This window comes from Oncorhynchus masou, chromosome 2 (assembly GCF_036934945.1).
Source record: "Oncorhynchus masou masou isolate Uvic2021 chromosome 2, UVic_Omas_1.1, whole genome shotgun sequence".
NCBI lineage: Eukaryota > Metazoa > Chordata > Actinopteri > Salmoniformes > Salmonidae > Oncorhynchus > Oncorhynchus masou.
Window position 1 is genome coordinate 2259585 of NC_088213.1, and position 21579 is coordinate 2281163.

General features: G+C 47.6%; 1 protein-coding gene across 1 annotated transcript in view; it reads right to left on the bottom strand.

The window, feature by feature from the left end:
• The window catches only part of LOC135552131 (sodium/hydrogen exchanger 5-like), a 37470-nt gene that overhangs the window by 800 nt on the left and 15091 nt on the right, over positions 1-21579 (bottom strand). The window contains exons 2-4 of the mRNA XM_064983554.1: positions 1512-1673; positions 1270-1410; positions 1111-1171 (exon numbers count right to left, since the gene is read on the bottom strand). Of these exons, the coding sequence (XP_064839626.1) occupies positions 1111-1171; positions 1270-1410; positions 1512-1673 (364 nt within the window). The remainder of the gene's footprint in view (positions 1-1110; positions 1172-1269; positions 1411-1511; positions 1674-21579) is intronic.

Genomic DNA, 21579 nt, shown 5'->3' on the forward strand with positions numbered 1-21579 from the left:
AGGCTGTAATGTGAGGAGACGTTTTCAAAGCGCAGCAGGCTGTAATGTGAGGAGACGTTTTCAAAGCGCAGCAGGCTGTAATGTGAGGAGACGTTTTCAAAGCGCAGCAGGCTGTAATGTGAGGTGACGTTTTCAAAGCGCAGCAGGCTGTAATGTGAGGAGACGTTTTCAAAGCGCAGCAGGCTGTAATGTGAGGTGACGTTTGGACTGACAGGTCGTTGGCTTTGTGCGACATCAGAGTATCGATTCTGATCCTCGTCATCTTTCACAACACGTCTCTCGGTTTACAGCATTTCCCGACTCAGACAACAACAAATGTGTAAAAGTTACGCAATTAGTGGGAGGGATGGGGGTAAAAACAGCTGGACTCACCTCTGACCCCCAGCGGCTTGACTCACCTCGGACCCCCAGCGGCTTGACTCACCTCTGACCCCCCTGCGGCCTGACTCACCTCTGACCCCCCCTGCGGCCTGACTCACCTCTGACCCCCCTGCGGCCTGACTCACCTCTGACCCCCTGCGGCTTGACTCACCTCTGACCCCCAGCGGCTTCGGCTTGACTCACCTCTGACCCCCAGCAGTTCGACTCACCTCTGACCCCCAGCAGTTCGACTCACCTCTGACCCCCAGCAGTTCGACTCACCTCTGACCCCCAGCAGTTCGACTCACCTCGGACCCCCAGCAGTTCGACTCACCTCTGACCCCCAGCAGTTCGACTCACCTCTGACCCCCAGCAGTTCGACTCACCTCTGACCCCCAGCAGTTCGACTCACCTCTGACCCCCGGCAGCTTGACTCACCTCTGACCCCCGACGGCTTGACTCACCTCTGACCCCCGGCGGCTTGATTCACCTCTGACCCCCAGCGGCTTGATTCACCTCTGACCCCCAGCGGCTTGACTCATCTCTGACCCCCAGCGGCTTGACTCACCTCTGACCCCCAGCGGTTCGACTCACCTCTGACCCCCAGCGGTTCGACTCACCTCTGACCCCTAGCAGTTCGACTCACCTCTGACTCCCAGCAGTTCGACTCACCTCTGACCCCCAGCAGTTCGACTCACCTCTGACCCCCAGCAGTTCGACTCACCTCTGATCCCTAGCAGTTCGACTCACCTCTGACCCCCAGCAGTTCGACTCACCTCTGACCCCCAGAAGTTCGACTCACCTCTGACCCCTAGCAGTTCGACTCACCCCTGTCACCCCCAGCAGTTTGACTCACCCCTGACCCCCCAGCAGCTTGACTCACCCCTGACCCTCAGCAGCTTGACTCACCTATGACCCCCAGCAGTTTGACCCCGTAGAGGCAGAAACCTGTACAGAAGGCATTCCAGAGAGTTCCCACCACAGCATACAGTAAGATGGCTCCCAGATTGTCAAAGAAGAGCCTCGCGGGCATGAAATACCCAGCGTCACCTAAATCAATGTGCACAGGACACAGAGTACAATGACCTGTTAACTTGTGAGGAATGGAGGGAAATGCAGATGAGATTCCCCCCCAGAAAGAAGGCACCTACCTACGATGGTGGGCAGGAGGAAGAGGAAGAAGAGGCCAGGCTCTAGCTGGTACAGCTGTTTCTTACTGGTCAGCAGTACGATGCCACCCAGTACCAGGCCCAGTAAGATCAACATACAGCTCTCTGGGACCACCGTGGTGAAACGCTGGGAGAAGTGGAACACTGGATAGGAGAGGAGAGGAGAGGAGAGAGGAGAGGACAGGAGAGAGGATAGGATAGGATAGGAGAGGAGAGAGGATAGGAGGAGAGGAGAGGAGGAGAGGAGAGGAGAGTGGACAGGAGAGGAGAGGACAGGAGAGAGGAGAGGAGAGGGGATAGGAGAGGAGAGGAGAGGAGAGAGGAGAGGAGAGAGAGGAGAGGAGAGAAGGGGAGAGGAGAGGAGAGGAGAGAGGACCGGAGAGGAAAGGAGAGGTAAGGAGAGGAGAGAGGACAGGAGAGGAAAAGAGAGGTAAGGAGAGGAGAGAGGACCGGAGAGGAAAGGAGAGAGGAGAGGAAAGGAAAGGAGAGAGGACATATGACAGTAGAAGAAAGGAGAGAGGAGAGAGGAGAGGAACACAGACACATTTAAACATAGCTATCATATAGGTAACACACATCAGATAGTACCAGGCCCAGCAGAATCACATCAGATAGTACCAGGCCCAGCAGAATCACATCAGATGGTACCAGGCCCAGCAGAATCACATCAGATGGTACCAGGCCCAGCATAATCACATCAGATGGTACCAGGCCCAGCAGAATCACACCAGATAGTACCAGGCCCAGCAGAATCACATCAGATGGTACCAGGCCCAGCAGAATCACATCAGATAGTACCAGGCCCAGCAGAATCACATCAGATGGTACCAGGCCCAGCAGAATCACACCAGATGGTACCAGGCCCAGCAGAATCACATCAGATGGTACCAGGCCCAGCAGAATCACATCAGATGGTACCAGGCCCAGCAGAATCACATCAGATAACACCAGGCCCAGCAGAATCACATCAGATGGTACCAGGCCCAGCAGAATCACATCAGATGGTACCAGGCCCAGCAGAATCACATCAGATGGTACCAGGCCTAGCAGAATCACATCAGATGGTACCAGGCCCAGCAGAATCACATCAGATGGTACCAGGCCCAGCAGAATCACATCAGATGGTACCAGGCCCAGCAGAATCACATCAGATGGTACCAGGCCCAGCAGAATCACATCAGATGGTACCAGGCCCAGCAGAATCACATCAGATAGTACCAGGCCCAGCAGAATCACATCAGATGGTACCAGGCCCAGCAGAATCACATCAGATGGTACCAGGCCCAGCAGAATCACATCAGATAGTACCAGGCCCAGCAGAATCACATCAGATGGTACCAGGTCCAGCAGAATCACATCACATACATTGGCACATCAGATAACACCAGGCTCTCAAGGATGATCAATGGAAATAGGATGCACCATACTAATGGAAATAAGGTATTCGTGATATTTATTTTTAATACATTTGCAAATAATCCTAAAAAACGGTTTTCGCTTTGTCATTATGGGGTATTGTGTGTAGACTGCTGATTAAAAAAAAATTGATACATTTTATTATAAGGCTGCAATATAACAAAATGTTTAAAAAAGTCAAGGGGTCTGAATACTTTCCAAACACAGTGTGTGTTTTCCACCATCACTACTGTCAACACGCTACTGTCAACACGCTACTGTCTACACGCTACTGTCTACACGCTACTGTCTACACGCTACTGTCTACACGCTACTGTCTACACGCTACTGTCAACACGCCACTGTCAACACACTACAGTCAACACACTACTGTCAACACACACTACTGTCAACACACTACTGTCAACACACTACTGTCAACACGCTACTGTCAACACGCTACTGTCAACACTATCACATCGGCTACAGTACATCAGTCTGTTCTCTTGTTCCATCACTACTGTCAACACTATCACATCAGCTACAGTACGTCTGTTCTCTTGTTCCATCACTACTGTCAACACTATCACATCGGCTACAGTATATCAGTCTGTTCTCTTGTTCCATCACTACTGTCAACACTATCACATCAGCTACAGTACATCAGTCTGTTCTCTTGTTCCATCACTACTGTCAACACTATCACATCAGCTACAGTACATCAGTTATCAGTCTGTTCTCTTGTTCCATCACAACTGTCAACACTATCACATCAGCTACAGTACATCAGTCTGTTCTCTTGTTCCATCACTACTGTCAACACTATTACATCAGCTGCAGTACATCAGTCTGTTCTCTTGTTCCATCACTACTGTCAACACTATCACATCAGCTACAGTACATCAGTCTGTTCTCTTGTTCCATCACTACTGTCAACACTATCACATCAGCTACAGTACATCAGTCTGTTCTCTTGTTCCATCACTACTGTCAACACTATCACATCAGCTACAGTACATCAGTCTGTTCTCTTGTTCCATCACTACTGTCAACACTATCACATCAGCTACAGTACATCAGTCTGTTCTCTTGTTCCATCACTACAGTCAACACTATCACATCAGCTACAGTACATCAGTCTGTTCTCTTGTTCCATCACTACTGTCAACACTATCACATCAGCTACAGTACATCAGTCTGTTCTCTTGTTCCATCACTACAGTCAACACTATCACATCATCAGTACATCAGCTTGTTCCATCACAGTCAACACTATCACATCAGCTACAGTACATCAGTCTGTTCTCTTGTTCCATCACTACTGTCAACACTATCACATCAGCTACAGTACATCAGTCTGTTCTCTTGTTCCATCACTACTGTCAACACTATCACATCAGCTACAGTACATCAGTCTGTTCTCTTGTTCCATCACTACTGTCAACACTATCACATCAGCTACAGTACATCAGTCTGTTCTCTTGTTCCATCACTACTGTCAACACTATCACATCAGCTACAGTACATCAGTCTGTTCTCTTGTTCCATCACTACTGTCAACACTATCACATCAGCTACAGTACATCAGTCTGTTCTCTTGTTCCATCACTACTGTCAACACTATCACATCAGCTACAGTACATCAGTCTGTTCTCTTGTTCCATCACTACTGTCAACACTATCACATCAGCTACAGTACATCAGTCTGTTCTCTTGTTCCATCACTACTGTCAACACTATCACATCAGCTACAGTACATCAGTCTGTTCTCTTGTTCCATCAGTCAACACTATCACATCTGTACATCTGTTCTTGTTCCATCACTACTGTCAACACTATCACATCAGCTACAGTACATCAGTCTGTTCTCTTGTTCCATCACTACTGTCATCAGTCTGTTCTCTTGTTCCATCACTACTGTCAACACTATCACATCAGCTACAGTACATCAGTCTGTTCTCTTGTTCCATCACTACTGTCAACACTATCACATCAGCTACAGTATATCAGTTATCAGTCTGTTCTCTTGTTCCATCACTACTGTCAACACTATCACATCAGCTACAGTACATCAGTCTGTTCTCTTGTTCCATCACTACTGTCAACACTATCACATCAGCTACAGTACATCAGTCTGTTCTCTTGTTCCATCACTACTGTCAACACTATCACATCAGCTACAGTACATCAGTTATCAGTCTGTTCTCTTGTTCCATCACTACTGTCAACACTATCACATCAGCTACAGTACATCAGTCTGTTCTCTTGTTCCATCACTACTGTCAACACTATCACATCGGCTACAGTACATCAGTCTGTTCTCTTGTTCCATCACTACTGTCAACACTATCACATCAGCTACAGTACGTCTGTTCTCTTGTTCCATCACTACTGTCAACACTATCACATCAGCTACAGTACGTCTGTTCTCTTGTTCCATCACTACTGTCAACACTATCACATCAGCTACAGTACATCAGTCTGTTCTCTTGTTCCATCACTACTGTCAACACTATCACATCAGCTACAGTACATCAGTCTGTTCTCTTGTTCCATCACTACTGTCAACACTATCACATCGGCTACAGTATATCAGTTATCAGTCTGTTCTCTTGTTCTATCACTACTGTCAACACTATCACATCAGCTACAGTACATCAGTCTGTTCTCTTGTTCCATCACTACTGTCAACACTATCACATCAGCTACAGTACATCAGTCTGTTCTCTTGTTCCATCACTACTGTCAACACTATCACATCGGCTACAGTACATCAGTCTGTTCTCTTGTTCCATCACTACTGTCAACACTATCACATCAGCTACAGTACATCAGTCTGTTCTCTTGTTCCATCACTACTGTCAACACTATCACATCAGCTACAGTACATCAGTCTGTTCTCTTGTTCCATCACTACTGTCAACACTATCACATCGGCTACAGTATATCAGTTATCAGTCTGTTCTCTTGTTCCATCACTACTGTCAACACTATTACATCAGCTACAGTACATCAGTCTGTTCTCTTGTTCCATCACTACTGTCAACACTATCACATCAGCTACAGTACATCAGTTATCAGTCTGTTCTCATCACTGTCGCCAAGACCCCAGACAGCAATCTTCTGCATTACGAAACAATTCCAGAACGAACACAGGAGAGAAGGAAGCTGAACAGAGCGATAGACGAAGTGGGTTCCCATGGAGATGGGATTCCAGAACAAACACAGGAGAGAAGGAAGCTGAACAGAGCGATGGATGAAGTGGGTTCCCATGGAGATGGGATTCCAGAACGAACACAGGAGAGAAGGAAGCTGAACAGAGCGATAGACGAAGTGGGTTCCCATGGAGATGGGATTCCAGAACGAACACAGGAGAGAAGGAAGCTGAACAGAGCGATAGACGAAGTGGGTTCCCATGGAGATGGGATTCCAGAACGAACACAGGAGAGAAGGAAGCTGAACAGAGCGATAGACGAAGTGGGTTCCCATGGAGATGGGATTCCAGAACGAACACAGGAGAGAAGGAAGCTGAACAGAGCGATAGATGAAGTGGGTTCCCATGGAGATGGGATTCCAGAACGAACACAGGAGAGAAGGAAGCTGAACAGAGCGATAGACGAAGTGGGTTCCCATGGAGATGGGATTCCAGAACGAACACAGGAGAGAAGGAAGCTGAACAGAGCGATAGATGAAGTGGGTTCCCATGGAGATGGGATTCCAGAATGAACACAGGAGAGAAGGAAGCTGAACAGAGCGATGGATGAAGTGGGTTCCCATGGAGATGGGATTTGAAACCTACCAATGTGGAGAGACGGTACGCTGAGAGCTCTGCTCCACTGTGAACGTTCAATACAACGCCCCCATAACGTAGGTTTATATAGTATTAAAACTATAACTCTAATCACGGACCAGTATTCAGACTATATTAAACAGCAGCCCCCAAAAAATGGCATTTTAAATAATTATTGAAGAATTTGCACTTTTTAAGTTTCTTAGTTTGTAGTGGCTCAAAGGAGCTTGATGATAATGTATATGTTTGTGCTTAAGCCTGTATTGTACGAGAACACGTGCTGAGACTGAGACGCTGATGAACTGTATGACACACACACACACACACACACACACACACACACACACACACACACACACACACACACACACACACACACACACACACACACACACACACACACACACACACACACACACACACACACAGTAGAGCTACATGGCAGAGGTCCCAATGGGGCCCTACCTAATCTGTCCCATCTTTTCAGAGGTCCCAATGGGGCCCTACCTAATCTGTCCCATCTATTCAGAGGTCCCAATGGGGCCCTACCTAATCTGTCCCATCTTTTCAGAGGTCCCAAAGGGGCCCTACCTAATCTGTCCCAGCTATTCAGAGGTCCCAGTGGCATCCTACCTAATCTGTCCCATCTATTCAGAGGACCCGATGGGGCCCTACCTAATCTGTCCCATCTATTCAGAGGTCCCAAAGGGGCCCTACCTAATCTGTCCCAGCTATTCAGAGGTCCCAATGGGGCCCTACCTAATCTGTCCCATCTATTCAGAGGTCCCAAAGGGGCCCTACCTAATCTGTCCCATCTATTCAGAGGTCCCAAAGGGGCCCTACCTAATCTGGCCAAGCTATTCAGAGGTCCCAATGGGGCCCTACCTAATCTGTCCCATCTCTTCAGAGGTCCCAATGGCGTCCTATCTAATCTGTCCCAGACATTGTGGTGCCACACCACGGCAGGGACAGAAACAAAGAATATAGAATGGAAAAGATAATCAATGGAAGAAAACAAGCCTGAGATACTGAGGTAGAGAACCCAACACTTCAATGTAGTGGACAGTGTCTGAGATACTGAGGTAGAGAACCCAACACTTCAATGTAGTGGACAGTGTCTGAGATACTGAGGTAGAGAACCCAACACTTCAATGTAGTGGACAGTGTCTGAGATACTGAGGTAGAGAACCCAACACTTCAATGTAGTGGACAGTGTCTGACATACTGAGGTAGAGAACCCAACACTTCAATGTAGTGGACAGTGTCTGACATACTGAGGTAGAGAACCCAACACTTCAATGTAGTGGACAGTGTCTGAGATACTGAGGTAGAGAACCCAACACTTCAATGTAGTGGACAGTGTCTGAGATACTGAGGTAGAGAACCCAACACTTCAATGTAGTGGACAGTGCCTGACATACTGAGGTAGAGAACCCAGCATATGGAAACATCCTAATGTTCCCTAACAGTAAGGGGTTACTATGAACACCTCCTGGTGTTCCCTAACAGTAAGGGGTTACTATGGACACCTCCTGGTGTTCCCTAACAGTAAGGGGTTACTATGGACACCTCCTGGTGTTCCCTAACAGTAAGGGGTTACTATGGACACCTCCTGGTATTCCCTAACAGTAAGGGGTTACTATGGACACCTCCTGGTGTTCCCTAACAGTAAGGGGTTACTATGGACACCTCATGGTGTTCCCTAACAGTAAGAGGTCACTATGGACACCTCCTGGTGTTCCCTAACAGTAAGGGAACCCAACACTTCAAAGTATTGGACAGTGTCTGAGATACTGAGGTAGAGAACCCAGCATATGGAAACATCCTAATGTTCCCTAACAGTAAGGGGTTACTATGGAGACCTCCTGGTGTTCCCTAACAGTAAGGGGTTACTATGGAAACCTCATGGTGTTCCCTAACAGTAAGAGGTTACTATGGAAACTTCATGGTGTTCCCTAACAGTAAGAGGTTACTATGGAAACCTCATGGTGTTCCCTAACAGTAAGAGGTTACTATGGACACCTCCTGGTGTTCCCTAACAGTAAGGGGTTACTATGGACACCTCCTGGTGTTCCCTAACAGTAAGGGGTCACTATGGACAACTCCTGGTGTTCCCTAACAGTAAGGGGTTACTATGGACACCACCTGGTGTTCCCTAACAGTAAGGGGTTACTATGGACACATCATGGTGTTCCCTAACAGTAAGAGGTTACTATGGAAACCTCATGGTGTTCCCTAACAGTAAGGGGTTACTATGGACACCTCCTGGTGTTCCCTAACAGTAAGAGGTTACTATGGACACCTCCTGGTGTTCCCTAACAGTAAGAGGTTACTATGGAAACCTCATGGTGTTCCCTAACAGTAAGGGGTTACTATGGAGACCTCATGGTGTTCCCAAACAGTAAGAGGTTACTATGGAAACCTCATGGTGTTCCCTAACAGTAAGGGGTTACTATGGACACCTCCTGGTGTTCCCTAACAGTAAGAGGTTACTATGGACACCTCCTGGTGTTCCCTAACAGTAAGAGGTTACTATGGAAACCTCATGGTGTTCCCTAACAGTAAGGGGTTACTATGGAGACCTCATGGTGTTCCCAAACAGTAAGAGGTTACTATGGAAACATCCTAATGTTCCCTAACAGTAAGGGGTTACTATGGACACCTCCTGGTGTTTCCTAACAGTAAGGGGTTACTATGGAGACCTCATGGTGTTCCCTAACAGTAAGGGGTTACTATGGACACCTCCTGGTGTTCCCTAACAGTAAGGGGTTACTATGGAAACCTCCTGGTGTTCCCTAACAGTAAGGGGTTACTATGGTAATCGGTAATCAGGCCGTAATGGGGTATAAAGAGCTGTGCTGCCTAGTTAGTATGACATCACTCATGTAGAGCTCAGCTCATGGCCACTGTGTGTGTGTGTGTTAGTGATGTGTGTGTGTTAGTGTGGGCCTGGTGTGTGTGTTTGTTAGTGTGGGCCTGGTGTGTGTGTGTGTTAGTGTGTGCCTGGTGTGTGTGTGTGTTAGTGTGTGCCTGGTGTGTGTGTGTGTTAGTGCCTGGTGTTTGTCTGTTTTTGTGTGTGCCTGTCAGTGTGGGTGTGTGTGTACCTGGTGTGTGGGCCTGGTGTGTATTAGCTTGGTGTGTGTAAGCCTGGTGTGTGTGTGGGCCTGCTCTATCTCTGCTGCTCTCTTTGATGACTCACACACACACACACACACACACAACACACACACACACACACACACACACACACACACACACACACACACACACACACACACACACACACACACACACACACACACACACACACAAAAAATGACCCAAACACATACATTTCCATGTCGTCATACACAGTACCAGCTGCCCCTCTGCAAAACTGATTAGCTACACGTTTATAACCACATTTAGGGGCCCCTGAGTGGTGCACCAGTCTGAGGTACTACAGACCCTGGTTCAATTCCAGGCTGTATCACAGAGGTCTAAGGCACTGCATCTCAGTGCTAGAGGCGTCACTAAAGACCCTGGTTCGATTCCAGGCTGTATCACAAAAAAAAAACTTTTCCAAGGACACATAAAAACCACATTTATAAGGATACACACATCGCTATTAAGACAAGCACTGCTGTGTGTGTGTGTGTGTGTGTGTGAGGTTGTTCAACATAGACGACAGCAGGGTGGCCAGGCTGCTCCACACCAGGGTAGAGGCAGGATAGTTAGTACGGCTTAAACTGCTGCTGCCTCTAATACACTGATCAGCTCTATACTGCTGCCTCCTCCTCTAATACACTGATCAGCTCTATACTGCCTCCTCCTTCTCTAATACACTGATCAGCTCTATACTGCTGCCTCCTCCTTCTCTAATACACTGATCAGCTCTATACTGCCTCCTCCTCTAATACACTGATCAGCTCTACACTGCTGCCTCCTCCTCCTCTAATACACTGATCAGCTCTACACTGCTGCCCCCTCCTCCTCTAATACACTGATCAGCTCTATACTGCTGCCTCCTCCTCCTCTAATACACTGATCAGCTCTATACTGCTGCCTCCTCCTCCTCTAATACACTGATCAGCTCTATACTGCTGCCTCCTCCTCTAATACACTGATCAGCTCTATACTGCTGCCCCCTCCTCTAATACACTGATCAGCTCTATACTGCCTCCTCCTTCTCTAATACACTGATCAGCTCTACACTGCCTCCTCCTTCTCTAATACACTGATCAGCTCTATACTGCTGCCTCCTCCTCATCTAATACACTGATCAGCTCTATACTGCTGCCTCCTCCTCTAATACACTGATCAGCTCTATACTGCTGCCTCCTCCTCCTCTAATACACTGATCAGCTCTATACTGCTGCCTCCTCCTCTAATACACTGATCAGCTCTATACTGCTGCCTCCTCCTCTAATACACTGATCAGCTCTATACTGCTGCCTCCTCCTCCTCTAATACACTGATCAGCTCTATACTGCTGCCCCCTCCTCTAATACACTGATCAGCTCTATACTGCTGCCTCCTCCTCATCTAATACACTGATCAGCTCTATACTGCCTCCTCCTCCTCCTCTAATACACTGATCAGCTCTATACTGCTGCCCCCTCCTCTAATACACTGATCAGCTCTATACTGCTGCCCCCTCCTCCTCTAATACACTGATCAGCTCTACACTGCCTCCTCCTTCTCTAATACACTGATCAGCTCTACACTGCTGCCTCCTCCTCCTCTAATACACTGATCAGCTCTATACTGCTGCCTCCTCCTCCTCTAATACACTGATCAGCTCTATACTGCTGCCTCCTCCTCTAATACACTGATCAGCTCTATACTGCTGCCTCCTCCTCCTCTAATACACTGATCAGCTCTATACTGCTGCCACCTCCTCCTCTAATACACTGATCAGCTCTATACTGCTGCCTCCTCCTCTAATACACTGATCAGCTCTATACTGCTGCCTCCTCCTCTAATACACTGATCAGCTCTATACTGCTGCCTCCTCCTCATCTAATACACTGATCAGCTCTATACTGCTGCCTCCTCCTCCTCTAATACACTGATCAGCTCTACACTGCTGCCTCCTCCTCTAATACACTGATCAGCTCTACACTGCTGCCTCCTCCTCCTCTAATACACTGATCAGCTCTATACTGCTGCCTCCTCCTCCTCTAATACACTGATCAGCTCTATACTGCCTCCTCCTCCTCTAATACACTGATCAGCTCTATACTGCTGCCTCCTCCTCCTCTAATACACTGATCAGCTCTATACTCTATACTGCCTGCCTCCTCCTCCTCTAATACACTGATCAGCTCTATACTGCCTCCTCCTCCTCTAATACACTGATCAGCTCTATACTGCTGCCTCCTCCTCTAATACACTGATCAGCTCTATACTGCTGCCTCCTCCTCCTCTAATACACTGATCAGCTCTATACTGCTGCCTCCTCCTCTAATACACTGATCAGCTCTATACTGCTGCCTCCTCCTCCTCTAATACACTGATCAGCTCTATACTGCTGCCTTCTCCTCCTCTAATACACTGATCAGCTCTATACTGCCTCCTCCTCCTCTAATACACTGATCAGCTCTATACTGCCTCCTCCTCTAATACACTGATCAGCTCTATACTGCTGCCTTCTCCTCTAATACACTGATCAGCTCTATACTGCTGCCTCCTCCTCTAATACACTGATCAGCTCTATACTGCTGCCTCCTCCTCCTCTAATACACTGATCAGCTCTATACTGATGCCTCCTCCTCCTCCTCTAATACACTGATCAGCTCTATACTGCTGCCTCCTCCTCTAATACACTGATCAGCTCTATACTGCTGCCCCCTCCTCCTCTAATACACTGATCAGCTCTATATTGCTGCCCCCTCCTCTAATACACTGATCAGCTCTATACTGCTGCCCCCTCCTCCTCTAATACACTGATCAGCTCTATACTGCTGCCTCCTCCTCCTCTAATACACTGATCAGCTCTATACTGCTGCCTCCTCCTCTAATACACTGATCAGCTCTATACTGCTGCCCCCTCCTCTAATAAACTGATCAGCTCTATACTGCTGCCTCCTCCTCTAATACACTGATCAGCTCTATACTGCTGCCTCCTCCTCTAATACACTGATCAGCTCTATACTGCTGCCTCCTCCTCCTCTAATACACTGATCAGCTCTATACTGCCTCCTCCTCCTCTAATACACTGATCAGCTCTATACTGCTGCCTCCTCCTCCTCTAATACACTGATCAGCTCTATACTGCTGCCTCCTCCTCTAATACACTGATCAGCTCTATACTGCTGCCTCCTCCTCTAATACACTGATCAGCTCTATACTGCTGCCTCCTCCTCTAATACACTGATCAGCTCTATACTGCCTCCTCCTCCTCTAATACACTGATCAGCTCTATACTGCTGCCCCCTCCTCTAATACACTGATCAGCTCTATACTGCTGCCTCCTCCTCCTCTAATACACTGATCAGCTCTATACTGCTGCCTTCTCCTCCTCTAATACACTGATCAGCTCTATACTGCTGCCTCCTCCTCCTCTAATACACGGATCAGCTCTATACTGCTGCCTCCTCCTCCTCTAATACACTGATCAGCTCTATACTGCTGCCTCCTCCTCCTCTAATACACTGATCAGCTCTACACTGCTGCCTCCTCCTCCTCTAATACACTGATCAGCTCTATACTGCTGCCTCCTCCTCCTCTAATACACTGATCAGCTCTATACTGCCTCCTCCTCCTCTAATACACTGATCAGCTCTATACTGCCTCCTCCTCCTCTAATACACTGCCTCCTCCTCCTCTAATACACTGATCAGCTCTATACTGCTGCCTCCTCCTCCTCTAATACACTGATCAGCTCTATACTGCCTCCTCCTCCTCTAATACACTGATCAGCTCTATACTGCTGCCTCCTCCTCTAATACACTGATCAGCTCTATACTGCTGCCTCCTCCTCCTCTAATACACTGATCAGCTCTATACTGCTGCCTCCTCCTCTAATACACTGATCAGCTCTATACTGCTGCCTCCTCCTCCTCTAATACACTGATCAGCTCTATACTGCCTCCTCCTCCTCTAATACACTGATCAGCTCTATACTGCCTCCTCCTCCTCTAATACACTGATCAGCTCTATACTGCCTCCTCCTCTAATACACTGATCAGCTCTATACTGCTGCCTTCTCCTCTAATACACTGATCAGCTCTATACTGCTGCCTCCTCCTCCTCCTCTAATACACTGATCAGCTCTATACTGATGCCTCCTCCTCCTCCTCTAATACACTGATCAGCTCTATACTGCTGCCTCCTCCTCTAATACACTGATCAGCTCTATACTGCTGCCTCCTCCTCTAATACACTGATCAGCTCTATACTGCTGCCCCCTCCTCCTCTAATACACTGATCAGCTCTATACTGCTGCCCCCTCCTCCTCTAATACACTGATCAGCTCTATACTGCTGCCCCCTCCTCTAATACACTGATCAGCTCTATACTGCTGCCCCCTCCTCCTCTAATACACTGATCAGCTCTATACTGATGCCTCCTCCTCCTCCTCTAATACACTGATCAGCTCTATACTGCTGCCTCCTCCTCTAATACACTGATCAGCTCTATACTGCTGCCTCCTCCTCTAATACACTGATCAGCTCTATACTGCTGCCCCCTCCTCCTCTAATACACTGATCAGCTCTATACTGCTGCCTCCTCCTCCTCTAATACACTGATCAGCTCTATACTGCTGCCTCCTCCTCTAATACACTGATCAGCTCTATACTGCTGCCTCCTCCTCCTCTAATACACTAATCAGCTCTATACTGCTGCCCCCTCCTCCTCTAATACACTGATCAGCTCTATACTGCTGCCTCCTCCTCTAATACACTGATCAGCTCTATACTGCTGCCTCTTCCTCTAATACACTGATCAGCTCTATACTGCTGCCTCCTCCTCTAATACACTGATCAGCTCTATACTGCTGCCTCCTCCTCTAATACACTGATCAGCTCTATACTGCTGCCCCCTCCTCCTCTAATACACTGATCAGCTCTATACTGCTGCCCCCTCCTCCTCTAATACACTGATCAGCTCTATACTGCTGCCCCCTCCTCTAATACAAAGATCAGCTCTATACTGCTAACCCCCAGAGAGACTGATTCAGGTACAGGCAGACTGCCCTCAGCTCATTCTGTTATTAAACCCCAGAGAGACTGATTCAGGTACAGGCAGACTGTCCTCAGCTCATTCTGTTATTAACCCCCAGAGAGACTGATTCAGGTACAGGCAGACTGTCCTCAGCTCATTCTGATATTAAACCCCAGAGAGACTGATTCAGGTACAGGCAGACTGTCCTCAGCTCATTCTGTTATTAAACCCCAGAGAGACTGATTCAGGTACAGGCAGAACAGACTGTCCTCAGCTCATTCTGCTATTAACCCCCAGAGAGACTGATTCAGGTACAGGCAGACTGTCCTCAGCTCATTCTGTTATTAACCCCCAGAGAGACTGATTCAGGTACAGGCAGAACAGACTGCCCTCAGCTCACTCTGTTATTAACCCCCAGAGAGACTGATTCAGGTACAGGCAGACTGTCCTCAGCTCATTCTGTTATTAAACCCCAGAGAGACTGATTCAGGTACAGGCAGACTGTCCTCAGCTCATTCTGTTATTAAACCCCAGAGAGACTGATTCAGGTACAGGCAGACTGTCCTCAGCTCACTCTGTTATTAAACCCCAGAGAGACTGATTCAGGTACAGGCAGACTGTCCTCAGCTCATTCTGTTATTAAACCCCAGAGAGACTGATTCAGGTACAGGCAGACTGTCCTCAGCTCACTCTGTTATTAAACCCCAGAGAGACTGATTCAGGTACAGGCAGACTGTCCTCAGCTCATTCTGTTATTAAACCCCAGAGAGACTGATTCAGGTACAGGCAGACTGTCCTCAGCTCACTCTGTTATTAAACCCCAGAGAGACTGATTCAGGTACAGGCAGAACAGACTGTCCTCAGCTCATTCTGTTATTAACCCCCAGAGAGACTGATTCAGGTACAGGCAGACTGTCCTCAGCTCATTCTGTTATTAAACCCCAGAGAGACTGATTCAGGTACAGGCAGACTGTCCTCAGCTCACTCTGTTATTAAACCCCAGAGAGACTGATTCAGGTACAGGCAGAACAGACTGTCCTCAGCTCATTCTGTTATTAAACCCCAGAGAGACTGATTCAGGTACAGGCAGACTGTCCTCAGCTCATTCTGTTATTAACCCCCAGAGAGACTGATTCAGGTACAGGCAGAACAGACTGTCCTCAGCTCACTCTGTTATTAACCCCCAGAGAGACTGATTCAGGTACAGGCAGACTGTCCTCAGCTCACTCTGTTATTAACCCCCAGAGAGACTGATTCAGGTACAGGCAGACTGTCCTCAGCTCATTCTGTTATTAAACCCCAGAGAGACTGATTCAGGTACAGGCAGACTGTCCTCAGCTCATTCTGTTATTAAACCTCAGAGAGACTGATTCAGGTACAGGCAGACTGTCCTCAGCTCATTCTGTCATTAAACCCCAGAGAGACTGATTCAGGTACAGGCAGACTGTCCTCAGCTCACTCTGTTATTAAACCCCAGAGAGACTGATTCAGGTACAGGCAGACTGTCCTCAGCTCATTCTGTTATTAAACCCCAGAGAGACTGATTCAGGTACAGGCAGACTGTCCTCAGCTCACTCTGTTATTAACCCCCAGAGAGACTGATTCAGGTACAGGCAGACTGTCCTCAGCTCATTCTGTTATTAACCCCCAGAGAGACTGATTCAGGTACAGGCAGACTGTCCTCAGCTCATTCTGTTATTAAACCCCAGAGAGACTGATTCAGGTACAGGCAGACTGTCCTCAGCTCATTCTGTTATTAAACCCCAGAGAGACTGATTCAGGTACAGGCAGACTGCCCTCAGCTCACTCTGTTATTAACCCCCAGAGAGACTGATTCAGGTACAGGCAGACTGTCCTCAGCTCATTCTGTTATTAAACCCCAGAGAGACTGATTCAGGTACAGGCAGACTGTCCTCAGCTCATTCTGTTATTAACCCCCAGAGAGACTGATTCAGGTACAGGCAGACTGTCCTCAGCTCATTCTGTTATTAACCCCCAGAGAGACTGATTCAGGTACAGGCAGAACAGACTGTCCTCAGCTCATTCTGTTATTAAACCCCAGAGAGACTGATTCAGGTACAGGCAGACTGTCCTCAGCTCATTCTGTTATTAAACCCCAGAGAGACTGATTCAGGTACAGGCAGAACAGACTGCCCTCAGCTCATTCTGTTATTAAACCCCAGAGAGACTGATTCAGGTACAGGCAGACTGTCCTCAGCTCACTCTGTTATTAAACCCCAGAGAGACTGATTCAGGTACAGGCAGACTGTCCTCAGCTCATTCTGTTATTAAACCCCAGAGAGACTGATTCAGGTACAGGCAGACTGCCCTCAGCTCATTCTGTTATTAAACCCCAGAGAGACTGATTCAGGTACAGGCAGAACAGACTGTCCTCAGCTCATTCTGTTATTAAACCCCAGAGAGACTGATTCAGGTACAGGCAGACTGTCCTCAGCTCATTCTGTTATTAACCCCCAGAGAGACTGATTCAGGTACAGGCAGACTGTCCTCAGCTCATTCTGTTATTAACCCCCAGAGAGACTGATTCAGGTACAGGCAGACTGCCCTCAGCTCACTCTGTTATTAAACCCCAGAGAGACTGATTCAGGTACAGGCAGACTGTCCTCAGCTCATTCTGTTATTAAACCCCAGAGAGACTGATTCAGGTACAGGCAGAACAGACTGTCCTCAGCTCATTCTGTTATTAAACCCCAGAGAGACTGATTCAGGTACAGGCAGACTGTCCTCAGCTCATTCTGTTATTAAACCCCAGAGAGACTGATTCAGGTACAGGCAGACTGTCCTCAGCTCATTCTGTTATTAACCCCCAGAGAGACTGATTCAGGTACAGGCAGAACAGACTGTCCTCAGCTCATTCTGTTATTAAACCCCAGAGAGACTGATTCAGGTACAGGCAGACTGTCCTCAGCTCACTCTGTTATTAAACCCCAGAGAGACTGATTCAGGTACAGGCAGACTGTCCTCAGCTCACTCTGTTATTAAACCCCAGAGAGACTGATTCAGGTACAGGCAGACTGTCCTCAGCTCATTCTGTTATTAAACCCCAGAGAGACTGATTCAGGTACAGGCAGACTGTCCTCAGCTCACTCTGTTATTAACCCCCAGAGAGACTGATTCAGGTACAGGCAGACTGTCCTCAGCTCATTCTGTTATTAACCCCCAGAGAGACTGATTCAGGTACAGGCAGACTGTCCTCAGCTCATTCTGTTATTAACCCCCAGAGAGACTGATTCAGGTACAGGCAGACTGTCCTCAGCTCATTCTGTTATTAAACCCCAGAGAGACTGATTCAGGTACAGGCAGACTGTCCTCAGCTCACTCTGTTATTAAACCCCAGAGAGACTGATTCAGGTACAGGCAGACTGTCCTCAGCTCATTCTGTTATTAAACCCCAGAGAGACTGATTCAGGTACAGGCAGACTGTCCTCAGCTCATTCTGTTATTAAACCCCAGAGAGACTGATTCAGGTACAGGCAGACTGTCCTCAGCTCATTCTGTTATTAAACCCCAGAGAGACTGATTCAGGTACAGACAGACTGTCCTCAGCTCATTCTGCTATTAACCCCCAGAGAGACTGATTCAGGTACAGGCAGACTGTCCTCAGCTCATTCTGTTATTAAACCCCAGAGAGACTGATTCAGGTACAGACAGACTGTCCTCAGCTCATTCTGTTATTAACCCCCAGAGAGACTGATTCAGGTACAGGCAGACTGTCCTCAGCTCATTCTGTTATTAAACCCCAGAGAGACTGATTCAGGTACAGGCAGAACAGACTGTCCTCAGCTCACTCTGTTATTAAACCCCAGAGAGACTGATTCAGGTACAGGCAGAACAGACTGTCCTCAGCTCATTCTGTTATTAAACCCCAGAGAGACTGATTCAGGTACAGGCAGACTGTCCTCAGCTCATTCTGTTATTAAACCCCAGAGAGACTGATTCAGGTACAGGCAGACTGTCCTCAGCTCATTCTGTTATTAAACCCCAGAGAGACTGATTCAGGTACAGGCAGACTGTCCTCAGCTCACTCTGTTATTAAACCCCAGAGAGACTGATTCAGGTACAGGCAGACTGTCCTCAGCTCATTCTGTTATTAAACCCCAGAGAGACTGATTCAGCTCATTCTGTTATTAAACCCCAGGATCAGCTCTACTCGGATTCAGGTACAGGCAGAACAGACTGTCCTCAGCTCATTCTGTTATTAAACCCCAGAGAGACTGATTCAGGTACAGGCAGACTGTCCTCAGCTCATTCTGTTATTAAACCCCAGAGAGACTGATTCAGGTACAGGCAGACTGTCCTCAGCTCACTCTGTTATTAACCCCCAGAGAGACTGATTCAGGTACAGGCAGACTGTCCTCAGCTCATTCTGTTATTAAACCCCAGAGAGACTGATTCAGGTACAGGCAGACTGTCCTCAGCTCATTCTGTTATTAACCCCCAGAGAGACTGATTCAGGTACAGGCAGACTGTCCTCAGCTCATTCTGTTATTAACCCCCAGAGAGACTGATTCAGGTACAGGCAGAACAGACTGTCCTCAGCTCATTCTGTTATTAAACCCCAGAGAGACTGATTCAGGTACAGGCAGACTGTCCTCAGCTCATTCTGTTATTAAACCCCAGAGAGACTGATTCAGGTACAGGCAGACTGTCCTCAGCTCATTCTGTTATTAAACCCCAGAGAGACTGATTCAGGTACAGGCAGAACAGACTGTCCTCAGCTCACTCTGTTATTAAACCCCAGAGAGACTGATTCAGGTACAGGCAGACTGTCCTCAGCTCATTCTGTTATTAACCCCCAGAGAGACTGATTCAGGTACAGGCAGACTGTCCTCAGCTCACTCTGTTATTAAACCCCAGAGAGACTGATTCAGGTACAGGCAGACTGTCCTCAGCTCATTCTGTTATTAAACCCCAGAGAGACTGATTCAGGTACAGGCAGACTGTCCTCAGCTCATTCTGTTATTAAACCCCAGAGAGACTGATTCAGGTACAGGCAGACTGTCCTCAGCTCATTCTGTTATTAAACCCCAGAGAGACTGATTCAGGTACAGGCAGACTGTCCTCAGCTCATTCTGTTATTAAACCCCAGAGAGACTGATTCAGGTACAGGCAGAACAGACTGTCCTCAGCTCATTCTGTTATTAACCCCCAGAGAGACTGATTCAGGTACAGGCAGACTGTCCTCAGCTCATTCTGTCATTAAACCCCAGAGAGACTGATTCAGGTACAGGCAGACTGTCCTCAGCTCATTCTGTTATTAAACCCCAGAGAGACTGATTCAGGTACAGGCAGACTGTCCTCAGCTCATTCTGTTATTAAACCCCAGAGAGACTGATTCAGGTACAGGCAGACTGTCCTCAGCTCATTCTGTTATTAACCCCCAGAGAGACTGATTCAGGTACAGGCAGACTGTCCTCAGCTCACTCTGTTATTAACCCCCAGAGAGACTGATTCAGGTACAGGCAGACTGTCCTCAGCTCATTCTGTTATTAACCCCCAGAGAGACTGATTCAGGTACAGGCAGACTGTCCTCAGCTCATTCTGTTATTAAACCCCAGAGAGACTGATTCAGGTACAGGCAGACTGTCCTCAGCTCATTCTGTTATTAACCCCCAGAGAGACTGATTCAGGTACAGGCAGACTGTCCTCAGCTCATTCTGGTATTAACCCCCAGAGAGACTGATTCAGGTACAGGCAGACTGTCCTCAGCTCATTCTGTTATTAAACCCCAGAGAGACTGATTCAGGTACAGGCAGAACAGACTGTCCTCAGCTCACTCTGTTATTAACCCCCAGAGAGACTGATTCAGGTACAGGCAGACTGTCCTCAGCTCATTCTGTTATTAACCCCCAGAGAGACTGATTCAGGTACAGGCAGAACAGACTGTCCTCAGCTCATTCTGTTATTAAACCCCAGAGAGACTGATTCAGGTACAGGCAGACTGTCCTCAGCTCATTCTGTTATTAAACCCCAGAGAGACTGATTCAGGTACAGGCAGAACAGACTGTCCTCAGCTCATTCTGTTATTAAACCCCAGAGAGACTGATTCAGGTACAGGCAGAACAGAGGAAGGTGAAACTGCATAATATAGGAGTCAATGAGAACTATAATTAACTACACTGTGTTCTCTCTGTGTTCTCCTTTCTTTGGCAATGTCACTTACTGACTTATCATGCCAATAGAGGAGAGAGAGAGGACAAGAAGAGAGAGATAGAAATAGACATGCAGAGAGAGAGGGAGAGAGATAGATGATGAGAGAGGGAGGGGGAGAGATAGGAGAGAGATAGATGATGAGAGAGGGAGGGGGAGAGATAAAGCAAAGAGAGAAGATAGATAACGAGAGACAGAATATAGAGGGAGAGAGAATAGATAGAGTAGTGAGAGAGGAGAGAGAGGGAGGGGGGAGAGTGAGAGAGAGAGAGAGAGAGAGAGAGAGAGGGAGGGGAGAGCGAGAGCGAGAGAGAGAGAGAGAGAGAGAGAGAGACAGATATATATATATATAGAGAGAGAGAGAGACAGATAGAGAGAGAGAGAGAGAGACAGATAGAGAGGAGAGAGAGATTATCTAGAGATTATCTATCCAAAATGGAGATGTATGGGTAAACCACTTCTCCAATCTTCAAATACAGATCTTAGAATCAACTATTAAAGACTACCAGAACCCACTGGATTCTCCAATTACATTGAATGAGTTAC